General features: G+C 40.8%; 1 protein-coding gene across 1 annotated transcript; it reads left to right on the plus strand.

Annotated features, from left to right (window-relative positions):
• The first annotated feature begins 240 nt into the window (after window positions 1–240).
• Window positions 241–17,788, plus strand: DNAJB11 (DnaJ heat shock protein family (Hsp40) member B11). Its single transcript, XM_027585098.2, has 10 exons — window positions 241–586; window positions 3,149–3,305; window positions 7,609–7,706; window positions 9,476–9,608; window positions 13,207–13,349; window positions 14,135–14,217; window positions 14,881–14,938; window positions 16,046–16,157; window positions 16,414–16,573; window positions 17,334–17,788. The coding sequence occupies exons 1-10, from the start codon at window positions 519–521 to the stop codon at window positions 17,396–17,398; spliced, it is 1,077 nt and encodes a 358-aa protein (XP_027440899.1). The 5' UTR covers window positions 241–518; the 3' UTR covers window positions 17,399–17,788.
• Window positions 17,789–21,135: the final 3,347 nt, after the last annotated feature.

A 21,135-nucleotide genomic window follows, 5' to 3' on the forward strand; every position in this document is an offset into this window, starting at 1 on the left:
TGATTGGTGGAGAGTCCGAGGTGGAGGGCGGGGGTAATTCATGTACCTCGAGTGCCCTCTCTTGGCACCGGTTCGTCCCACCGCCTTTTTACGTAATTTTCTATGACTCGCGGCTACCGGGGCTGAGCGGACTCCTGTGGCGGCGCGACTCTCTGACGTTTCCTCCTCTAATTGGCCCGGAGCTGCGGCTGCAATTCGGAGGCCTAAGTGGCCGCCCGCGCCGCCTCGGAGGTGAAGTGTACTGCGCTGATTGGCTGCGAGGCGCGGGCCGCGTGTGATGTCCCGGGCAGCGATTGGCTCTCGCCTGCTCAGGTCTTCTCTCCCGGGGACTCGGGACTCCCGGGAAGTGGACTGGGCAGAGGAGGGGGCGAGCTAGCTGTCGCTCCGGACCAAGGAGGAGACCCCGGTGTGAGGCGGCCTCTCAGTGCCGGGTGGGCTGGTGAGCTGACGCGGCGGCGGCGGAGGCTGTGAGGAGCGCGTGGGCTAGGGACCGGCACAGAGGCCGGCACCGAGAAACCATGGCCCCGCAGAACCTGGGCACATTCTGCCTGTTGCTGCTGTACCTCCTCGGGGCCGTGATCGCCGGGTGAGGAACAGGCACCCGCGGGCACGGGGCCCGCGAGTCTGTCAGTCTTGGCTGGGGATGAGGGAGCATTGCCAGACTGAGGGAGTGGAGAGGGGCGCTGTTGAGGTTGGGCGGTGGGGGCAGAAGAATGGGTCGTGTGGGCCAGGCTAGCGGGGTGGAGAGGAGAGCAGTGGGTGGCACGAGTGAGAGGGCCTTAGGTCCAGAGGCCCTTAGAGCTAGATTTGACCAAAGGAGTGGGATTTGGATGCAGTGCCAGACACACCGTGGGGGTGGGGTTGCTGCTGAGCTGCAGAAGAGGACCATACAAAGTTGAGCCTGCAACAAGCCACTGGGGGGGGGGTGATATTAAAGTGGGTGGGTTAGGATGCGAGGCTGAGTGACGAAGTAAGGACAGGTAGGGAAGCCATGCTGGGACTGAAGAAAATTGGATTGAGGAAGCAAGGCCGACTCTTTGGAGAGTTCTTGTATTTCCCAGCTTCTTGAGATAATTCAGCCTATAGCTGTCATCATGCTTCACTGTCTCTCGCCATGTACGTTCTTGAGAAGCTTTATGATCTTATGAACGCGAAGAGCATTTCACCGACAGGTAGTGAGGTAGAATTCAAGACCATCCATCCCCACCCCACATACAAATTCTCTGCCTCTGAAGGAACCACCTAAATTCTCATCTGTAACATGAAGATAATAAGGTGTCCCCTGTGTGAAGGGAGTAGGACCACCTGAACTCTTAAGGATTCTTCCAACCTTTTAGATCCATGATCCTAAAGCGTGGTGACCACAGGATACGATACGCCAGGCTCATATTAGAATGTGGAAGTCTTAGCTTCTAACAATTCATACATTTCTCTAACTGGAGGAGATGCTACTTAGCAAACCTTTAAACTTTAAAATGCTTATTATTTCTTAAAAGTCTTTTTCCCTGTGCATATATGCTTAAACTTTGTTGTCATTTTTTTTCCTTGTGAAACATTTTAAATTGCTTAACAAATTAATTTCTTCTAGGTAATGCTCTATTGTTTTTCTTAGTATGTTTTTGTTAGTCCTTCACTTAAAGCAACACATACCCTAAGATGTTTAAACAGAATGTCAGTATGAATAGTGTTAATTCTGTAGCTTTAAATGTCAGCCTTTTTATAAAGAAGTCTTTTGGGAACTGTAATATTGATGCTGAACTATGCCAGCCATCTTTTCCCTGGGCTGTTACTTAGCCATTTTTATATTAAACATATTCTAAATAAGCCTCATTCTTTAAACAGCTCTTTTGGTATTAATTTTAGTGAACCTTTTGATTTATTTAGTCCTTGTCTCAGATCTCAAGGGTGTTTGCAGATTTTGGGGGGGAGGATAAAGCATCTAATTAAGTCTCATGGAATCCCTTGGGGGTGATAATTTTTCAAACTTATTCCTGAAATGATTAAAGGACTTTCCAAACTAAGAGCTTATGAAATAATTTTTTCAGTGTTCTGTCTTATATCACCTGGCACCCCAATGCATTTTATACCCACTGCATTTTAAAATCACCGTCACTACTACATTAGCATGTCCTTTGTGAACAACTTTCCCATCCCCTGTGTTGAGAAATGCATTTTCAGAGTAATTTTTGATGGCTAAAGTGACTCTGGCAAAAGGAGTAGGTTTTTTTGAGCATGCTTATTTATTCATTTCATCCAACGATTATTTGTTGATGTCTTCTGTGGACTACAGTCCCTGACCTGAAAGTTTATTATAGTCTGTTCCATCCATTGGTCCTTCATTTAAAGATTCCTTTTATAATTAATTTGGTTCCAGCATAGGCCCTTGCAAGGAGGTCGCTGAATCTGTACCTTATCTCCCAGCTCATGCCATATGTATATTTGTAGCTCCTGAGACTTTTAGGCTCCTACATATGCGCTTCAGCAGCTGTCTGTAATTAAAACTTGACCAAGACAAACCAGTATAACCACTAGCAATGAATTCAAGATTGATATTTTCTCTCACTTTTAGCAAAATAACTCCAAATGGATGTTACTCTTTTTTCAGGGTTCTCACTAGGTTTTGGCTTAACCTCTATGTTAACCTCTCAAGTTAATTTCAGTCACTTCATGTTTAACATTCCAAACAAAGCTACCTAATGTAATCTTTTTGGATAAAGAAATCATCCTTTGGTTTTTATTTGACCTTTGGAAACAAATCATTTGAAGTCACTAATAGAGGGAAGGAAAAAGGAGAGAGTTAATTTGATTATACGGTTATTGGTTGGAAATAACATGTGACCATAAATAAAATAGTTTTCTTGCCTGAAGATAGTTCTAAGAGAAGCGTACCACAGATGTTTTGAATAATTCTGGCAAAGTTCAAAAAGTGCATAGCCTCTCATTGTGACTACTTCAATATATAAGACTCATTACAAAGTCTGATGTGTTCTCTTTTTAGTCATTCTTTTTTGTGTGTCACATGTATACCTTCATTTTCCTACCTGTTTGCTCATACACAAACCTAAATGTAAAGGAAAAAATTCACTTTTAAAAAAATGTAATGTATAGCTCTTTAATGAAGTACCGTCTCCTCCTCCCTACTCCCCAGGCGAGATTTCTATAAGATCTTAGGGGTGCCTCGCAGTGCCTCTATAAAAGACATTAAAAAGGCCTACAGGAAACTAGCCCTACAACTTCATCCTGACCGGAACCCTGATGATCCTCGAGCTCAGGAGAAATTCCAGGATCTAGGTGCTGCTTATGAGGTGAGTTGGGAAAAAGATGAAGTATGAATAAAGCCTACAGATAGGAGTCAGTGTAACACAGAGTAACACTCCTTTCTTTCAGGTCACTTCTTTTTAAAAATAGACAATAGATAAAAATAAAAGTAGTGTTTGCTGCTGTATTGTATAATAATGTTAGTATATGCTATTTCCTAATTTTTTCATACTGTTTTTGTTTGATTAAGGAGAGTAAGGTGAAAAAGATGAAAGAAAGAAAGATTGATAGATTAATGAGTAGATTGATCACCATTCAATCAGTTTGGGAGCTAGAGCCAGAAATAGAAACAAAATCTAAATGAGGATTGCAAATTAACATGTCTACATGGACCAGACACACAACATGCAGGGCAGTTATAAGATAAAACATGACAGTGAATATTCTACTGCCATGTTGGGAATCAACAGGGATTGATGAGGACTGTGACAAACTGAAGCCTTCTTGCCCATTTCCAAGGGGACAGCTGTTACTCAACCCCAGCCAGTTTTTGCCATGTACAAATGGAAACATGGTGTTGCCAGATCATGTAATTTTTCAAGAGAAGTGGAAATCCAGATTTTTCTGTAATTCTTTTGATTGGAAAATGTTGGTAACTAATTCAATTTAAAAATTTCTTTTTTGTGCAGATCAAACAAAACACAGCTATAGTTTGTAATTTGTAGGCTCTAATCAGGAGATGAAGATACTTTGATCAGTATCATCTCATTTAATCTGCACTAGGACACCATGAAATATAGTAGAGCTGGGCATATTCTTACTCCTATTTTCTTTTTGTTTTTTTTTTTCATTTTTAATTACACCAAGGAATATTTATTGAATGCTTAATGAATTATTTACTATTTGGAAAACTGTTGTACACAGATTCTTTCAACACTATGGTGAAAACATTTTACAAATAAGTTCTAATAATCTTTTGTCTATTAGATTAGGAGGTAGCTATTTTGTGTTGCAATTCACTTTTCCTCTAGAACTAGAATAAGAGCTCCAGTGGGAGCCTTACTGAGGTATAACTGACAAAATTGATGATGTTTAAAGTGTACATCATTATGATTTGATGTATGTATACATTGTGAAAGGACTCTGCCCGTGTAATTAATAACACACCCAGCACCTCACTTATTTGTTTCTTTTTATGGTGAGAACATTTAAATTCTGCTTTCTTAACAGATTTCAGTTATACGTTACAATGTTATCACTCTAGGGATAACATTCCCATTTTCTAAAAGGGCACAGGAAAAAATAATTTAACTCTGAAAGTTATGGAGCTAAAACTTCTGAATTCAAGTTAAAACCCTGGATAGTGGAAGGCTGGAGCCAAATTTGAAAAATATTTTAGTACTGGGAAAAACCCCAAAGGAAGGGATCCCAAAGCCTAAATTAAAGAATCCACTGAACTAAAACAGTGATTGATACCTAGGGGAAACCTAGAGCTAATAGGGTTCCCCTTTCTTCTATTGACACTTTTAGGGATCCTATAGGACTGAAATTCCTAACCTGAGGCCCATAAATAAACTTGGTAGCATTGGTGGACTCTCTTAAATTATATGTAACATTTTGGTTCTTGTTGATAATATGGATTCCATATTTTGCACTATTTTCCTATAAATATTCCCATTTTTTGCTAGGAAGCCAATAGTCCAAAATATGTTTTAGGGAAGCTGTTGCTAAGAATTTGTCATGTTCTTTAGAGTCTACCATGTTGGGGCACATGGGTGGCTTAGTTAGTTGAACATCCGACTCTTGATTTCAGCTCAGGTCATGATCTCAGGGTCATGAGATAGAGCCCGACATCGGGCTTCATGCTGAGTGAGGAGCCTGCTTGGGATTCTCTCTCTCCCTCGCCCTCTGCCCCTCAGCCACCACTTGATGTTCACTCATTCTCTCTCTGTGTCTCAAAAAAAAAAAAAAGAAAAAAGAGAAAAGAAAAATATTTAGAGTATACCAGGTTCTTTAGCTATGACCTAAGCAGGCTATACATAAATCATTCATGAGATTGCAGTTTAGTTAACTCTAAGAAACTTTCTCATCACTAGTTCAAATTTTCTTTTTTCTTTGTATCACTCACTTCATTGCCTTTGGTCCTTAGATAAATTAGTGTCCACAAATCAAAATCGCAGTTAACTTGAAGAGTCTTTTGTGAATACAAATCTGTCTTCTCTACTGAATTGGGATTACTGCTGGCATTTTAATTAGTTGAGACTCTGGGTTGATTGGCCAATTATCTAAGAACCTTTATTTTCTCTTGAAAATAAAATAGTTTCCAAGACCATGGAATAAAATTGCATTCTTTGGACAGAAGAAAACTGAGGAGGAAGTGAATTATAATAAATAACTTTAAGGATAGTTTTGGGGGTGGTTATTCCAGGAGCCTCTGCTTTTTGTAAAGAGGCTGACTTTAAAATAGTCTTTGGGGGTTTTATTTTGTGTGTGTGTGTTAAAGATTTTATTTACTTATTTGTCAGAGAGAGCACACAAGCAGGGGGAGTGGCAGGTGGAGGGAGAAGCAGACTCCCCGCTGAGCAAGGAGGCCGATAAGGGACTCAGTCCCAGGACCCAGAGATCGTGACCTGAGCCAAAGGCAGACACTTAAGTCATTGAGCCACCCAGGTCTCCCTGTTTGGGGGTTTCAAAGTGGTGTTTTTTATAGACCCAAATGTGGGGTTCATTTCTTTGTCAAGACAAGACCACAGTAGACTTGAAAGTAAAAATATTGGAAGTCCAGGTTTTAATGAGTTTTGGATTTTGTTTTTTTTTTTTTTTTTTTTAAGTTAACTCTGCCCATTTCTACTTCCCTGATGTAGCTAATTTTTTTTTTAGGATATTTACCAAAATATTCCTTTCATGTGAACTATCATAGTGCCTTTAGTCAAGTACTCTGGTCACTTCTGAACTAACCCGTTTGTCTCTGCTTTTAAGAATGCTCTCTCTCAGGACGCCTGGGTGGTTCAGTCAGTTAAGCATCTGCCTTCGGCTCAGGATCGAGTCCCACATTAGGCTCCTTGCTTGGCGAGGAGTCTGTTTCTCCCTGTGCCTGCTGCTTCCCCTGCCTGTGCGCTCTCATTCTCTCTTTCTCTGACAAATAAATAAATAAAATCTTAAAAGAAAAAAAAGAATGCTCTCTCTCATACACTCAATTTCTTGTAACATTTAAGATAAATTTAGAAAAAGAACATTTTTGCAGTGGCTCCTTACACATCATTCAGCCCAGAGCCAAAAGTGTGTCCTGTTTATATATGCCAGGCAGGTCTTCCCTTTCTTTTGCTGAGTCAACAAGCTCCATCTACTTCCAGCCTCTCTTTTCCTGAGCCAGTGCAAGTATGGGTTGGAAATAACTTTCCCCTTCAATCTGCTGTCTAAATAGGAGATTTAAAATAACAAAGAAAGTATAAAATTATTTAGTTGTCAAAATTATATATGTGGGAAGCTTTTACTTTTTTTGGCATGTTGAAAGCAGATTTTAAAGAGTACGGAAGCTTATTTTGTTTTTATATTCTTTGGTATTATAAATGGAATGGGCCCAGTCTTTTCAAGCTGTGAAATTGTCCTTGAGCAGTCTTCATAGAGCAGTGGTTTCTTTGTTGGTTTGTTTTACTCTCTGTAATTCAGACTCAGAAGGTTACAAGCTTAAACATATATGGCAGACAGCATTCTGCTACAAAAGGATTTCTACATACCCCCCAAATGGAAAAGGGAATATGAAAATATAGCAGTATAGACCTTTCCGAAGGGCCTGTCGTTTGATTCCCTTGACCTGTCAGTCTCCTAATGTGTATGGGGGGAGGCACCTATATGGTGTGGACATGTAAGCCTGAACAGATTTTAAGGCTGTCCCATTTTACTGAGTCCATCACTAATGACAGTCTGTCATAGTCATATCCTAATGTATGGTTCAGAGAGCTACTGTCTCATAGACGTGAACAGCACAAGCACAAGAATCAAGCTGCATGGGAAGTAAACCTGAGGAATTCATCTCACCTCTTTCCTGTTGCTGCCCTCCCCTTCACAGCCACACTGCTAATCTCAGATACGATTTTTATGTGACTAGGCCAGTTTTGGTAAAGACATGAATTGAGCACTGTGGAAGTTCCAAAATGAACAGCGCATCAAAGAATTTAGTCTGCTAAAGAAAATATATATGTGCCTTAGTGCCGTACATAATGAAAACTGCATTCCACAAACATCTTAGACACAGTATCAGAGTTTTAAAAAAAAAAGCATAAATCTGAATGTACCTTCATCGCATATAACCAACTCCTGATCTTTTCCTCAACTGGCTTTTGTCCCCAGGTTCTGTCAGATAGTGAGAAACGGAAACAATATGATACTTATGGTGAAGAGGGATTAAAAGATGGTCATCAGAGCTCCCATGGAGACATTTTTTCTCAGTAAGTCATTTGCCCATCTGCAAAGTGTTAGCGTCTGAGAATGGATCATTGGATGATTATTAAAGATATATCCTTACTCCCTTGTTCAGAAGCTTTTGATGAAGAATAAAACTCAACTGATTCTTGACGGAAAGGTCAATCCTCCTCCTCCCTGTGGGAATGCATTCTTCTCTTTTCATAAAGTTCCAAAAAAGACAGGGAGCACTGAAAGTGCTGTCCATCCAGCTCACCATATCAATCAAATTACCCTGACAGTGTTGGGGGCCCTGTATGTTGGAAACCACTATATGCTGTCTCTTCTCTGTCTTAGAATCTGCAAACCGTTAATGCACAAAATTATTCTTACAAGCAGAGAGAGAGAGAAGTTCCTACTCCCATACCCAAAATTGCCTCTTTTTCATTCTGTCAACAAGAAAGGGACAGTTACGGTAATCAGCATTGGTGGAAGGAGTTAGGGTAGAGGCTCTTTATCTCCTGTTGCACATGACTCTCTGGGAGTGCTAAATGGCTGGAATAATACACACCTTTCCCTCACGCTCTTTGAACCCCTCTTTATTGAATTTCTGTATGCCTGGATGGATGCCATATAAGATCTTAATCTGGGGTTTCAAATGAAGTTATAAACAAAAAAATGTTTACGTATGCTTTCCTATGGGGAGAGGTTTATTGCTTTCTTCAGATTCTTAAAGGGTTTTATGAACCCTTTCCCAAAGAGGAAGTAAGAATCACTGTTGCATACAATGGTTTTCCCCATTTAGTATTTGGGGGTGACAGTAGATTTTTCAGGACTTGTGAAGATGTGTGCGTAATATGATTAGGAAGTCCTTTTCTTCCCCAGGATTGATTTGGTTGTTTTAGCCTCCCAAGAAAGTGTCCTGTTCCTTTTGGCTATTAGAAGTGATACCAGAAAGAGAAAGCTTCCATCTGTACCAACCACCTCCCCCCCCCCCCCACCCCCTGCAAATCCTCCCTCTCTGTTTTTGTTTAAGATTCAGGGAATCTATTCACCAAGATTGGTTGGTGGGTGGGAGGGAGTTACCCAGTTGTCATCACTGTGCTAACATCTGAGGCTTCTTAACATCAAAAATTAACGTTAAGATTAGAAACCTGCACATTTGAAGGTCATTGTTTGTATTAATTCAAAGTGATGCTTTTGTTACTTACAAAAATTGATTTTGGTTCTGTAGAGAACAGAACTTCCTTTTTCTTAAGGTCCAGAATTCTACTAAGGCTGATGCTTTTTTAGCTTATTTAATTATGTACCCAAGAGTTTTATACAGAACAGTAGCTTCCTTGACTAAAGCTAGGTTCCTAAATATACAAAGTGAACACTACAAATGTTCAAAATTACCATTAGAGTCAGCATTACCTGAGTTTATATATCCTGTGCCCTTTCTCAGTAAGTCCATTATATCCTGATATCCCTGATACTAAAACAGATTATTATTATTGATTAAGCCCAACTTTGAATTCATCAGCACACTGTACTTAGGCACTTTACTGTATGTCTGGACAATATTTATTAAAAGGAAAATTTTTTTGTGGCAGGGGACAATATAGTTGATATTAATTAGTATTAATAATATTAATAATAAATAATAGTATTAATTAAAAGTTGTGTATGATGTATGACTCTCAATGTATTAAAAATGTCAGGTTTTTACACAATTTGTTGGTAGGACACAATATTGTATCCATGTGAAGAAAACTAAATAATTGAAGACATGAACTCTGCTTTCTTTTCTTGATGATTTTACACTTGTCCACAGCTTCTTTGGAGATTTTGGTTTCATGTTTGGAGGAACTCCTCGTCAGCAAGACAGGAATATTCCAAGAGGCAGTGATATTATTGTAGATCTAGAAGTCACTTTGGAAGAAGTATATGCAGGAAATTTTGTGGAAGTAAGTTCAAACGATACAGCTAGTCATATTAACTCCCAGAAGTTGTTCTTTTGACTAAAAACAAGAAATTTCTGAGTCCCTTCCCTGTCTTTTGGGAGTCGGGAGAGTGACCACATGTACCGAGTTGAGTTAATCATAATCCTTGGTTCCATGATACGCAGTTATTGTTTCATGAACTCATCGCCCAGCCCAAGAACTAACTACAAACAGACCACCACTTATGTCTGCTCCAGGCTACTTCCCTCCTCCATTCCTCTGCCTCCCTTCATAGCTAGCTACTGTCCTGAGTTTTGTCCTTACTGTTCCCTTGTCACTCTTGTTTGTTTGTTGTATTATATATGTATGAATACCTGAATAATATATTGTATTGTTATTGTTTTTGACTTTGTAAAAATGGTTATCATACCATACCTTATCTCCTGGGACTGGTGTCTTCTTTCACTATTATGTTAGTGATTGGTGCCTGTTGCTGTCACTGTAATTCTGCTGAACAGAATTTACGTGACAACAGTGTATTAGTAGGCATGTAGGTTATTTCCAGATTTTTTTTTCACTTCCTTACAGTGCTTTTATGAACATGTTGTACATATATCCAGGTGCATGTGAGCAAGAATTTCTCTTGGGTGTATATACAGAAGGGTGGAATTGCTGGGTAATGTGAACCAATGTTGATTTGTACAAGGTGATTCCATATTGTTTTTTCAGTTGATTACTACCAGCACTTCCACCAGCAGTTTATAAGAGATCCTATAGATCTGCCACCTCTCTAAAACTGTGAATTATTAGACTTCTCAATTTTTGCCCATCAGGTGGGAAGTAATGTTATCTCATTGTGGTCTTGATTTGCATTTTCTCAGTTCATAATTAGGATAGACACCTTCCTATATTTAGTGGCCATATTTGTTTCCTCTCTTGTGCAATATCTGTTCATATTTTGCCCATATTTTTTTTGCCCTTTTCTTATTGATTCCTAAGAATAGTTTATTCTTACTACTAACTTTTGTTGGCTAAATGTAGCCAATCAGTTTGTAACTTGTGTTTTCATTATATTGAAGATTTATTTAAAATGAAGAGAAGTAATTAATTTTAACGTGACCAGATTTATCGGTCTTTACTTTTATGGTTAGTTTTTGTGTCTTGTTTAAGAAATTCTTTTCTGCCCTAAAATCAGAAAACGAGTCACCTATAGTTTCTACTGGAACTTTGGGATCTTTTCAACTATTCTGGTTCTTTAGCCTTCCCTGCTTCCTCTAGGAGAGTGCCGTATTTTGTTTCTGGCTCACTACAGTCTTCAACTATGTCCATCCTAATAATATCCCATTGGCTATGTTTTTATTTCAATTCACATTTTTAAACATAATATCTCTACTGGATCCTTACGTTATTTCTTACATTATTGCTAATGTCTTTCCTTATCTCCTTAAATATTATTATGCTTATTTTAAATTCTTGGTCTCTCTTCTCTAATACATTTGCTTAAAATAGATGTTTTATCCAGTTTGTTGTCTTTTCTAGGGCGTAAGGGGCATATAGCTGGACTTCTCAGGTGTCTAGATGTTTTTTTGGCCTTTGAGCTTGTATTTCCCCCATGGGTATCAGCAACTCTCTTTCCCTGGTAGAGTGTCTTGGGGCAAGCCTTTGTATAGTGGTTTTAACTGTGTTTTATTTGTGTTCTTGGAGGTTTGTTTGGTTTCGTTTGGTGTCTGGGGTCTGTTGTTTTGGAGGAGGGGGCCAAATGGTGCTTGTCCCAAGGCAGTTCAGGAGAGAGATAAGAGCAGAACTTCAGTGACTTTTCTCTAGCATCTCCACAGTGGCCCCCAGTAGCTGCTATGCCGAGATGTAGCCGCCATATTATACACGTGCCCATTCCAAACAGCCTTCCATCTGTAGAGTTTTCTAACCAATTGAGTGTTATAATTATTATTTCCTGGAATCCATGTTTTCTTTTAGTTTTTTGAGGATTTTGGAGCAGATAGCAAGTAGCCCATGCATATGTACTTGCTTGACAAGAAGCATTTTCTTTAGTTGTGCTTTTGCTCTGAATAGTTGAAAGAAGAGGACTGGACAGTTGCAGAGGATGCACTGGCTTCTAATACTGGGGTTCAGTCTGAAGGGTGGGGGAAAGGGCACTGAAAGTATTTGGGCCGTCTCTCCTTCAAAAGCAAGATAGGTTGTTGAGGTGGGAGAGGGAGGTGAACCTAATGAGCTCCCCTGTTCCCTCCAGACCTATTGTCTTCAGTCATCAGTAATACACTGTGTACCTCACTCTGTGCAGTTAGTGTGTCCCTAAACAAAAATCCAGTTGTTGTAAAGGATGTCAGTGACCTTGCCATTTAAATGACCCCATGGAAAATTCTTTTTCAAGGAAAAATGACCTTGAGAGAGCATAATAATTAAAAGCACAGACTTTGGAGCTGGACTGCCTGATTTCAGATACTGCCTCTGCCATATTTTAGTTACGTGACCTTGGTCATGTTCCTGAACCTTTCTGTGCCTTCATTACTTGCCCTCTAAAATGGAGACTGTATCAATATCTACTTCATGAGGTTGTTGCGAGGATCAAACAAGTTCATATATGTAAAAGTGATCAGAGCATTGCGCGGCACGGAGTAAGTGCTATAGAGTGTCTACTCTTAAGTACTGTTGTTGTTGTTGTCATTTATTCTGTTGACCTAGGCTTTCATGTATTTGTAAGGGGCTTTTCTCCCAAGCATTTGTGTCCTCCTGCTGCATGAACATGTGCCTTGTGATTAGGTGTTTGACTGATGAAACAGACAAAACCGGGAATACATTTCTTCATGTGCCTTGGTTCCCACATACCTGGGGGGAGCAGCGTGTTTGGTTGCAAGCAGCTACAAAGAGGTGACCATTGTGTCCCTCACATGTTCAGTATCTGAATTGAGATAGCAGTGGAAAACAGTCCTAGATCAAGTTGCCTGGAACAAGGAAGTGTTTTCATTAGATTTATCATAGCTAATGGTATGGTGGCAGCTAATACCAGCTTTTGAAGGCTGTGGTTGTACTCCAGGGGTTGTGCTTGCACAGCTCAGATTTCTTAAAAGATAGCAATTCTGTGAACTGCTTTAACTCAGTGGTGTTTAGTTGTGCCTTAGAAATGCCGATATCAGGGGCGCCTGGGTGGCTCAGTCGTTAAGCGTCTGCCTTCGGCTCAGGTCATGATCCCAGGGTTCTGGGATCGAGCCCCTAATTGGGCTCCCTGCTCCGCGCTTCTCCCTCTCCCACTCCCCCTGCTTGTGTTCTCTCTCCTGCTGTCTCTCTCTCTGTCAAATAAATAAATAAAATCTTTAAAAAAAATGCCAATATCATACACATTATTTTTTGGTTCTCTTCTTTCTTAATCTCCTCTCTCTTTTCCAGCTTCAGATGTTGGGTCATTTAAGTATCCATTTGCTTCATTCCTGTATGGGGGCTGATTTGTAACTCCACAAAGGCTTCTGTCAGCGTTAGGTCTCCCTGGGGTATAGCTTGCCAGAGAAGGGAACATTCCAGCTCCGGTACGTGTGCAGCCCTGATCAGTTGAGGAAGCCAAAGGCTCTTTTACAGAGAGAGAAGCTGATGTTGTTTATGTACTTCTTAGGTAGTTAGAAACAAACCTGTGGCAAGGCAGGCTCCGGGCAAACGAAAATGCAACTGCCGGCAAGAGATGCGGACTACCCAGCTGGGCCCAGGTCGCTTCCAGATGACCCAGGAGGTGGTGTGTGACGAGTGCCCTAATGTCAAGTAAGTGGAGCACCTTCTCTGTTCTACCAAGAGACACTTTCATCCTCTCACTTGTCTAATAAAATGCTAATGGTCCATACTGAGATTTTTTCCTCTATCTCCCGACACCCTCCTCTCTCTCTCTCTCTCATGTTACAGCAGAGGATAGAGCAAAGACGTGTACCTTTTTATTTTTCCCAAAAATGTTTCTTCTAAATCTCTCCTTCTGTGTTTCTGAACTAATAAGCTGTGCCTTTAACTCTGAATATACTTAGCAAATGTTAATATTTCATTTTTCCTACTTGGAATAGTAGAGCAGTCATATATGTCCAGCTAACATTGCAGATTAGAGAAGTACTATTTGCTGATTATGTTATAAACATAACTATTTAATTGGACTGTACATTTATATATATCAAAACTTGATCACTTATTTGTGGGATCAGGAAAAATATCAGGTAGGATAAACTTTGCTTCTGATTCCTATCCTTCCAGGTGCAAATTTATGTAAGAGTGAGTAGTTTTCTCTGTTACTGATCACTCAGCTCAAAGTAATCAGCTCAAAGTAATCAGTCTACTGCAGTCTGCTTTGGAGGCAGCAGTTACAAGATTATATAATATGTAGTAGTTTTGCCCTGGCTTTTGGCATGTAGGAGATGTAAATAGATCTCAGATGGCTATGTCAACTAGAGGTATGGAATAGTCTTTTAAGAAACAACTCTGATATAACAGAAAAAATTAATTATGTGTATGTGGGGTTTGGTTTGTATTTTCATTTTTTTCTTTCTAAATTCTCTCTTTCTCAGACTAGTGAATGAAGAACGAACACTGGAGGTAGAAATAGAACCTGGGGTGAGAGATGGCATGGAGTACCCCTTTATTGGAGAAGGTGATATACTGATATTGATGTTTTACTGTCATAATTCTCTGTTCTCTGTGTGCTTGTGAATACCAGCAACCCCCACCTCACACCATATCCTAATGGCCACGTAGTAAGTGCGAGTATCATTTCCAACACTCTCAGGTCAGTTTTAGTGCACAGAAAGCCTTTCATGGCCTTCCTGGATGTTCACCTTAAACCGCGGCACTACAGTTTATCTTTAGAATATCACAGCCAAAAGTGACTACCTAGTAACTTTTTATCTAGTAGCCTAAGTTATATCAAAATTTAGGGTGTTCAGACCCTATTGGATTAATTTTAACTCAGCAATGAAAGACAATATGTAGCTCTGGTTGGCAGTAATAAAATCTCTCAGACCTCACCTTTGAGGCTTCTGAAAGAAAAGAAGCTTTAAGACTTTATATTCAAGAAATCAATGAATCTTTCTTTGTTTAGGTAACAGGTCAAGTTATTTATTGCTGTGCCTGAGATACAGGTGATCTTCACTAATAATCCGAAACTTGATATAACCAGTTAGAGACACTGCTCTCACAGGTAGACTTGATAGGCCACACCTAAGGTAGTGGCTTTAAAAACTTCTCCTAAACTATAGATAGATTTGCAGCGTGTGTCCTGTGTGACTTAGAGTATGCCATCATGTCTTCTAACTAGGTGAGCCTCATGTGGATGGAGAGCCAGGGGACCTGCGGTTCCGAATCAAAGTTGTCAAGTAAGTGATTGGATTTTGGAGGCCTTCTCTTTAGCCCCCACTTTTCAGATTATTTGGATTAGAAAGAGATGGATAGCCACCAGGACACTGCTAGAGTTTTCCCTCTGTTTCGTGCCCTTCACACCCTAAATGATGATCCTTTGTGACTCTACAACAATACTGAAAATTTGGGGGTGTGGCCAAGGATTGAGCTGTTAACATATTTACTCAGGACCTACAGATCCAAAAGATGTTGGAAGGAAAGAATTGACAAGACAAGTAAGGAGTTGTAAAAGAGAGGCAAACATGAATGGGACTCAAGGAGACCTGTGGTTTCGACTGAGGAAGCATGGCACCACAAGGATGGAAGACTTTAGATAGAAAGAACTTTCTTTTACATAATATGCAGCTTCTCTTTAGCATGAAGTGCTGCTTATATAGGAATTTTGCCTGGGACTCAGGCTTTCTGGTTTATTATTTCTCTCTTGTTACCACCTTGGAAAGCAGCAATTACCTCTGCTTCTAAGGATTCATTGGAACAAGTTTCCCACATAAATATGGAGAAATGGGCCCCCACTGCCTAGTACTTTCCCCTTCTACTTTCCTCTAGGACTTTCCCCAGCTTTCCTTACCTACTCTATCTTTCTCACATCTTCCCAGAGAAACTGGAACATGTGCTATTCCCTGAATAAACCTGGTACCTTCTCAGGTCCTGGTCTTTGCCAGAATTCCCTCGTACCCCAGCTCCCCCTCCCCCATTTCTACCTTATCTGCATCTCTAGAACTGACCTGACCTTGAGCCTAGCTCTGGAGACCTTCCCAAACCCGTTCCCAATGCCCATCGCCCAGTCCTCACTGCCAGAAGTTGTCTTTCTCTTTTCTATAATCTAATTACTCAGTTTTACTTATGTGCTTTGCCTTCTGATTTATAAGCTTCTTAAGCATAGGATTTAATAAATCTTACACAACTTTATAGTTCTGATTAAGACTACACACAAAGGAGTATCTAATAAATGCTTATTGTTTGAAAGACTGGTATTCATCCTTTCGCAAGATTTTTCTAAAACCTTTTGAACACTTTCCAAAGAAAGATGGAAGTTTTTGATTTTTACCTTATTCTGTTTTTAGACACCCAATATTCGAAAGGAGAGGAGATGATTTATATACAAATGTGACAATCTCACTAGTCGAATCTCTGGTGGGCTTTGATATGGATATTACTCACTTGGATGGCCACAAGGTAAACAGATCAATTTTCCTGCTTCCTGTCCTTTTAAAACCTTCATGTGGGTGGTTTGGAGATTACGTGTTTGGTTTTTCTTTTTATTTTGAAAATGTATTTCTTTGGCTTGCAGTATCCTAATGGTGTTTCCCTTGTCCCTTCATCCTTGCTTCTGTGCTGAGCTGTGACAGGAGCTGTGGACACAGTGCTCACTAGAAGCCGTGTGTTGTATTTCAAGAGTCCTAGTCCAGTTCCATACCCTTTTGCTTTCTAGGTACATATTTCCCGGGATAAGATCACCAGACCAGGAGCCAAGCTATGGAAGAAAGGAGAAGGGCTCCCCAACTTTGACAACAACAACATCAAGGGCTCTTTGATAATCACTTTCGATGTGGATTTTCCAAAAGAACAGTTAACAGAGGAAGCAAGAGAAGGTGAGCAGTTTAATGAGAGAGAGAGAGTATGTGCGTGCCTGTGTATATGTCTGCGGCATGTGAGTATGAGAACAGGGGAGGGACAATAAAAACAACACCCTCCAGGGACATCAGACGTCAGACACAGGACCAGGAAATGAACTTGACTTTCTATAAAGGAGATACTGAAAATTCTTCTGTCACTATGTTACAGAAGGCTGTGTGAGCTGGGCTTTGAATCCAAGGTGTGGGTGTGAATGTGAAAAGGAATCACATAAAACAAATTAGCTGGACCAAACCGTAAAGGGAAGGATCGGGTGTACATTAGAAGGGCTAGAGGCTGAGGGGAGGGGTGGCATCAGCAATGGCTGCTGGAGGCAAGGGCCCAGTTGGTGCATCCTAAATAGGAAGAGGAAGGAGACCAGTGAAAGAAGCCAAAACTGTAAAGAGGAGAAAGAAGAAGGAACGGAAAACAGCTGAAGAGCTTTATTTCCATTCTGATGGCTTCTTCTCATTTCTCATTTGATAGGGTTTTGTGGGAGGTGTGTGGTCTGTGTGCCTGAGAGACAGAAAGAGACAAGAGGTCGTCTTGGACATATATGTGCCCGTGGGTGGTGGAGGGGATCCACACGCAATGAACTTGAACATAGGTAGTTATTTGTTTAATTTGGATCTGCCATTGTCATACGGCCTTTTGTGAGCCTCCCCATGGAACCTGCTCTTTAAATTCTAGCGAAGTCACATTTTTTTGATAGAATTCACTTGTTCCCTCTTTCTTCAGGTATCAAACAGCTATTGAACCAAGCATCGGTGCAGAAGGTATACAATGGACTGCAAGGATATTAAGAGTGAATAAAATTGGACTTTGTTTAAAATAAGTGAATCAGCGATATTTATTATCTACAGGGGTTTTTTTGTGTGTGTTTTTGTTCTTATTTTCAATATGCAAGTTTGGCTTAATTTTTTTCTCCTAACGATTGTCATGAGATGAATAAGAGGGCTTAAGAATTTGTCCATTTGTGTTCAGAAAAGAATGACCAGCAAAAGGTTTAATAATACCTCTCCGTTTGGGGATTTAATGTCTGGTGCTGCTGCCTGAGTTTCAAGAATTAAAGCTGCAAGAGGACTCCCGGAGCAAAAGAAACACAATATAAAGGGTTGGAGTTAACTGTTAGCTACTTCGTTCAAAATGCCAACTGGAGAAGTCTGTTTTTAAATACATTTTGTTGCTATTTTTTTCTTGACTCCTGTTTCTTGTTGGTTTAGCTGCCCTGTTGTCCTTCTGTCTCCATCTGGTCACTTTCCCTTGATCCGCCCAGTTGCCCCCTGGCTTTCTATGGGCTAGTTGGGTTGTCTCCTACTGGCAAGATGGACACACAAATCTGCAAAAGGCTGGTAATGATCCAGTCCCCATGCCCAATCAAACACATATAGTATCTTCTAGAAAGGAGCTTGAAGAAACTGAGTAGATTAGAGATTGGGGAACATGAGTCAAGGTTACACAAAGATCTAACTATTCCTGAGAAAGTATATTTCCTCTCATTTAATTTGGGAATGATCTGATACGGATACTTTGCTGTTTTTGTTTTTTTTTTAAAGATTTTATGTATTTGAGAGAGAGAGAATGAGAGAGAGCACGAGAGGGAAGAGGGTCAGAGGGAGAAGCAGACTCCCTGCTGAGCAAGGAGCCCGATGTGGGACTCGATCCCGGGACTCCAGGACCATGACCCGAGCCGAAGGCAGTCGCTTAACCAACTGAGCCACCCAGGCACCCTACTTTGCTGTTTAGAAAACACTTTTCATATATACAATCTCGGTTGACCTCATGATTAAAAAGCCTTTGGTTTGTGTTAGAAACGAGCATGACCACTGGCTCTAGAAAATGAATGTGAGGTAGACCTGTGGATTACTTTTGGCTCCCCGAGTGGCCCCTGAGTCAGAGGGCACGTGACTTTTGAAGCCCCTTCACTCTTCCACAGGCCCGTCACACTACTCCTTGTATACGTTTGGGCTTCTGGCCTCAGCTGGTGAGGGGTTCAATAGCGTCAAACAACCTCTGTTGCAGGATGTGTGCAGCTACCTTCCTGCCATCCGTGGAGTTCCAGCAGCATTCCCACCTTTGTTCAGGTAGCCAGTGCTGCTCTTTGCCTTTTTGTTGCATTTTGCCCCCGATTTACAAAAATGAGTGGACTAGGGGAAAAAAATGAAAATTTCATCAATTTAGAACAGTTAAGAACAAGATGAATAGAAGCAGCACACTTTTAACCTCAATCGGATACTATTTGGACTTGAATACAATTGTGTGTTCCTTTGTGAAGGAAAAGAACAAAATTAAAAGGCTTATTTGAAATGCTGGAAATCTATTTTAGAATTCAAATGAAACCATGTAAATACATATTTAAGTTTCGTGGACTTTTTGTACATTTGATCTTCATTATATACTGAGTTACCTCATTGAACATTTTTTAGAAATAATCATCATTTCCCGTACATTTCTTGGCCCAAGGGAACTCTGGATTGTTATCTGCACTTGCTCATCCCCCTCTTTCTAAGATTTTTTGCAAGAGTCAGTCACATCCTAAGAGCTAGAGTTACTAGTCTTGGCTAAAAAGACCCCATAGAGATAATGTTCTTACTACAAATAAGAATGTTAATGGGGCTTTGTCACTCCTGTTAATACATGGTCCAGATGGCCATGGTTTGAGAAGTTAAAAAGAATATTCTTTTATCATTTTATTGAGCTTCAGTTCACTTTAAGCTTTATCTGAAGCACACTGTAATGTGGAAAGATTTGTATCAAAGTTCTGTAGATTTTTCTCGTTATAAACCATTGAGGCAAAGTGGTGGTGGTGGTGATGATGGGGAGATCTTAAAACCAGGCTCCAGAGCCCAAGCTTTTTGCACTATGGTATAACTTTGCCCAGAAGTTAGTGCCGTCCACAATTGGAGTGCTGGTTCCTGAGAGAGCTAGCTCCCTCCAAAGTAGACTAAAGATAAACACCTATCCAGGAACGTTGCAGAGAGGGTTATTGGTCTTGGGAGGTTGTAACCGTCATATGTATGTTCTCTTCAGTCAGAAGTTTCTCTGTATTACAGAGTTGTCAAGTGAGGAACAGTTAAGAGTTGTCTTCTTACTGAGTAAAAAATATTTATTGAGTGCTTACTATGGGCCAGGTTCTGTTCAAGTACTTTATAGGATGAGCTCATTTAAATAGAAGGGAAACTTATCCTCGGGGTACAGATGAGGAAATTAAGTTCCATCTCACAGCTTACAAGTGGTGGAACCAGCATTTGAACCCAAGCAGTCTGCTCCAGCATGCAGAGAATTTGATCAAAGGGGATGTAAATCCAAACTGTCACAAAATACCACACTAGGAGTTTTTTATTTCTTCGGGGGCCTTTGAAGCACAAACCTTCAGGTGAATCTGAAGTTTCAAGCTGAGACCTTATCACTGTGGCTCACTTTAAAGAGGAACTGGCTGAGCTGAGAAGTAGCTATGGGCTACTAGCCATGGGCGTGTTGTCCCTGGAATTTTGGTGGCAGCATATGAATCCAGAATGATCATGGTATTTCAGACGATCTGGCCAAACTCTGGGTAATTCCTAGAGTACACAGATATCTTTTATTTAACTCTCACTGTAGAAACCGAGAGCCCCATCAGTGATCTGGACGCAGGTCCAGGAAGAAGACACCCTGACTGATGTGCCCCACAGTTGCCCAGAAAGCAGTCTGTGAATCTACAGGGTTCTCAGCAGTTTGCTCAAGTGTGATCGTGCTTAGCCCCAAGGCTGCAGTCCTTTTTTTTTTTTTTAAGATTTTATTTATTCATTTGAGACAGAGAGATACAGAGAGAGAGCACAAGGAGGGGGAGCAGCAGAGGGAGAGGGAGAAGCAGACTCCCCACTGAGCAGGGAGCCTGGTGCTGGGCTTGATCCCAGGACCCAGGGATCAGGACCTGAGCCAAAGGCAGATGCTCAACTGAATGAGCCACCCAGGTGCCCCCAAGTCTGCAGTTCTGGGTCCAAGTGTTGACAGTGCAGTGAGACTATCTGGATTCAAATCCTGCCTCTGCCAATTACCAGCTCTGTGACCCCAGATAAATATCTTAACCTCTCTGAGCTTCAGTCTCCTCCCCTACCTCATATTCTGACCATTAAACAACATGATGTATTTGAAACTTACCACAGTACCTGGTATGTAGCAAGCACTCTTTATTTTTTTTTAGAGAGAGAGAGAGAGGGTGAGCAGGGGGGAGGGGCAGAGGGAGAGAGAGAAGTTTAAGCAGGCTCCAGGGTCAGATTGGAGCCCAACACAGGGCTTGATCTCACGACCCTGAGATCATGACCTGAGCTGAAATCAATCATTTAACTGACTGAGCCACCTAGGCACCCAACAAGTACTCTTTAAATATTAGTTATTGCTATGGACTGAATGTGCCCACCTCTCAAAATGTCATAGGTTGAAGACCTAATCCCTAGTATGATGGTATTCAGAGGTGTATCCAGAGGGCCCTTGGGAGGTAATTAGGGGATAAAGGTGGAGCTCTCATGAATGGGATTAGTGTCCTTATAAGAAGAGACCT

This window comes from Zalophus californianus, chromosome 1 (assembly GCF_009762305.2).
Source record: "Zalophus californianus isolate mZalCal1 chromosome 1, mZalCal1.pri.v2, whole genome shotgun sequence".
Lineage (NCBI taxonomy): Eukaryota > Metazoa > Chordata > Mammalia > Carnivora > Otariidae > Zalophus > Zalophus californianus.

Coding starts and splice junctions, on each gene's coding strand:
- DNAJB11 (XM_027585098.2), top strand. CDS start 519: ATGGCCCCGCAGAACCTGGGCACATTCTGCCTGTTGCTGCTGTACCTC. Junction 13,350..14,134: donor GACGAGTGCCCTAATGTCAA/GTAAGTGGAGCA, acceptor TCTCTTTCTCAG/ACTAGTGAATGAAGAACGAA. Junction 14,218..14,880: donor GTACCCCTTTATTGGAGAAG/GTGATATACTGA, acceptor TCTTCTAACTAG/GTGAGCCTCATGTGGATGGA.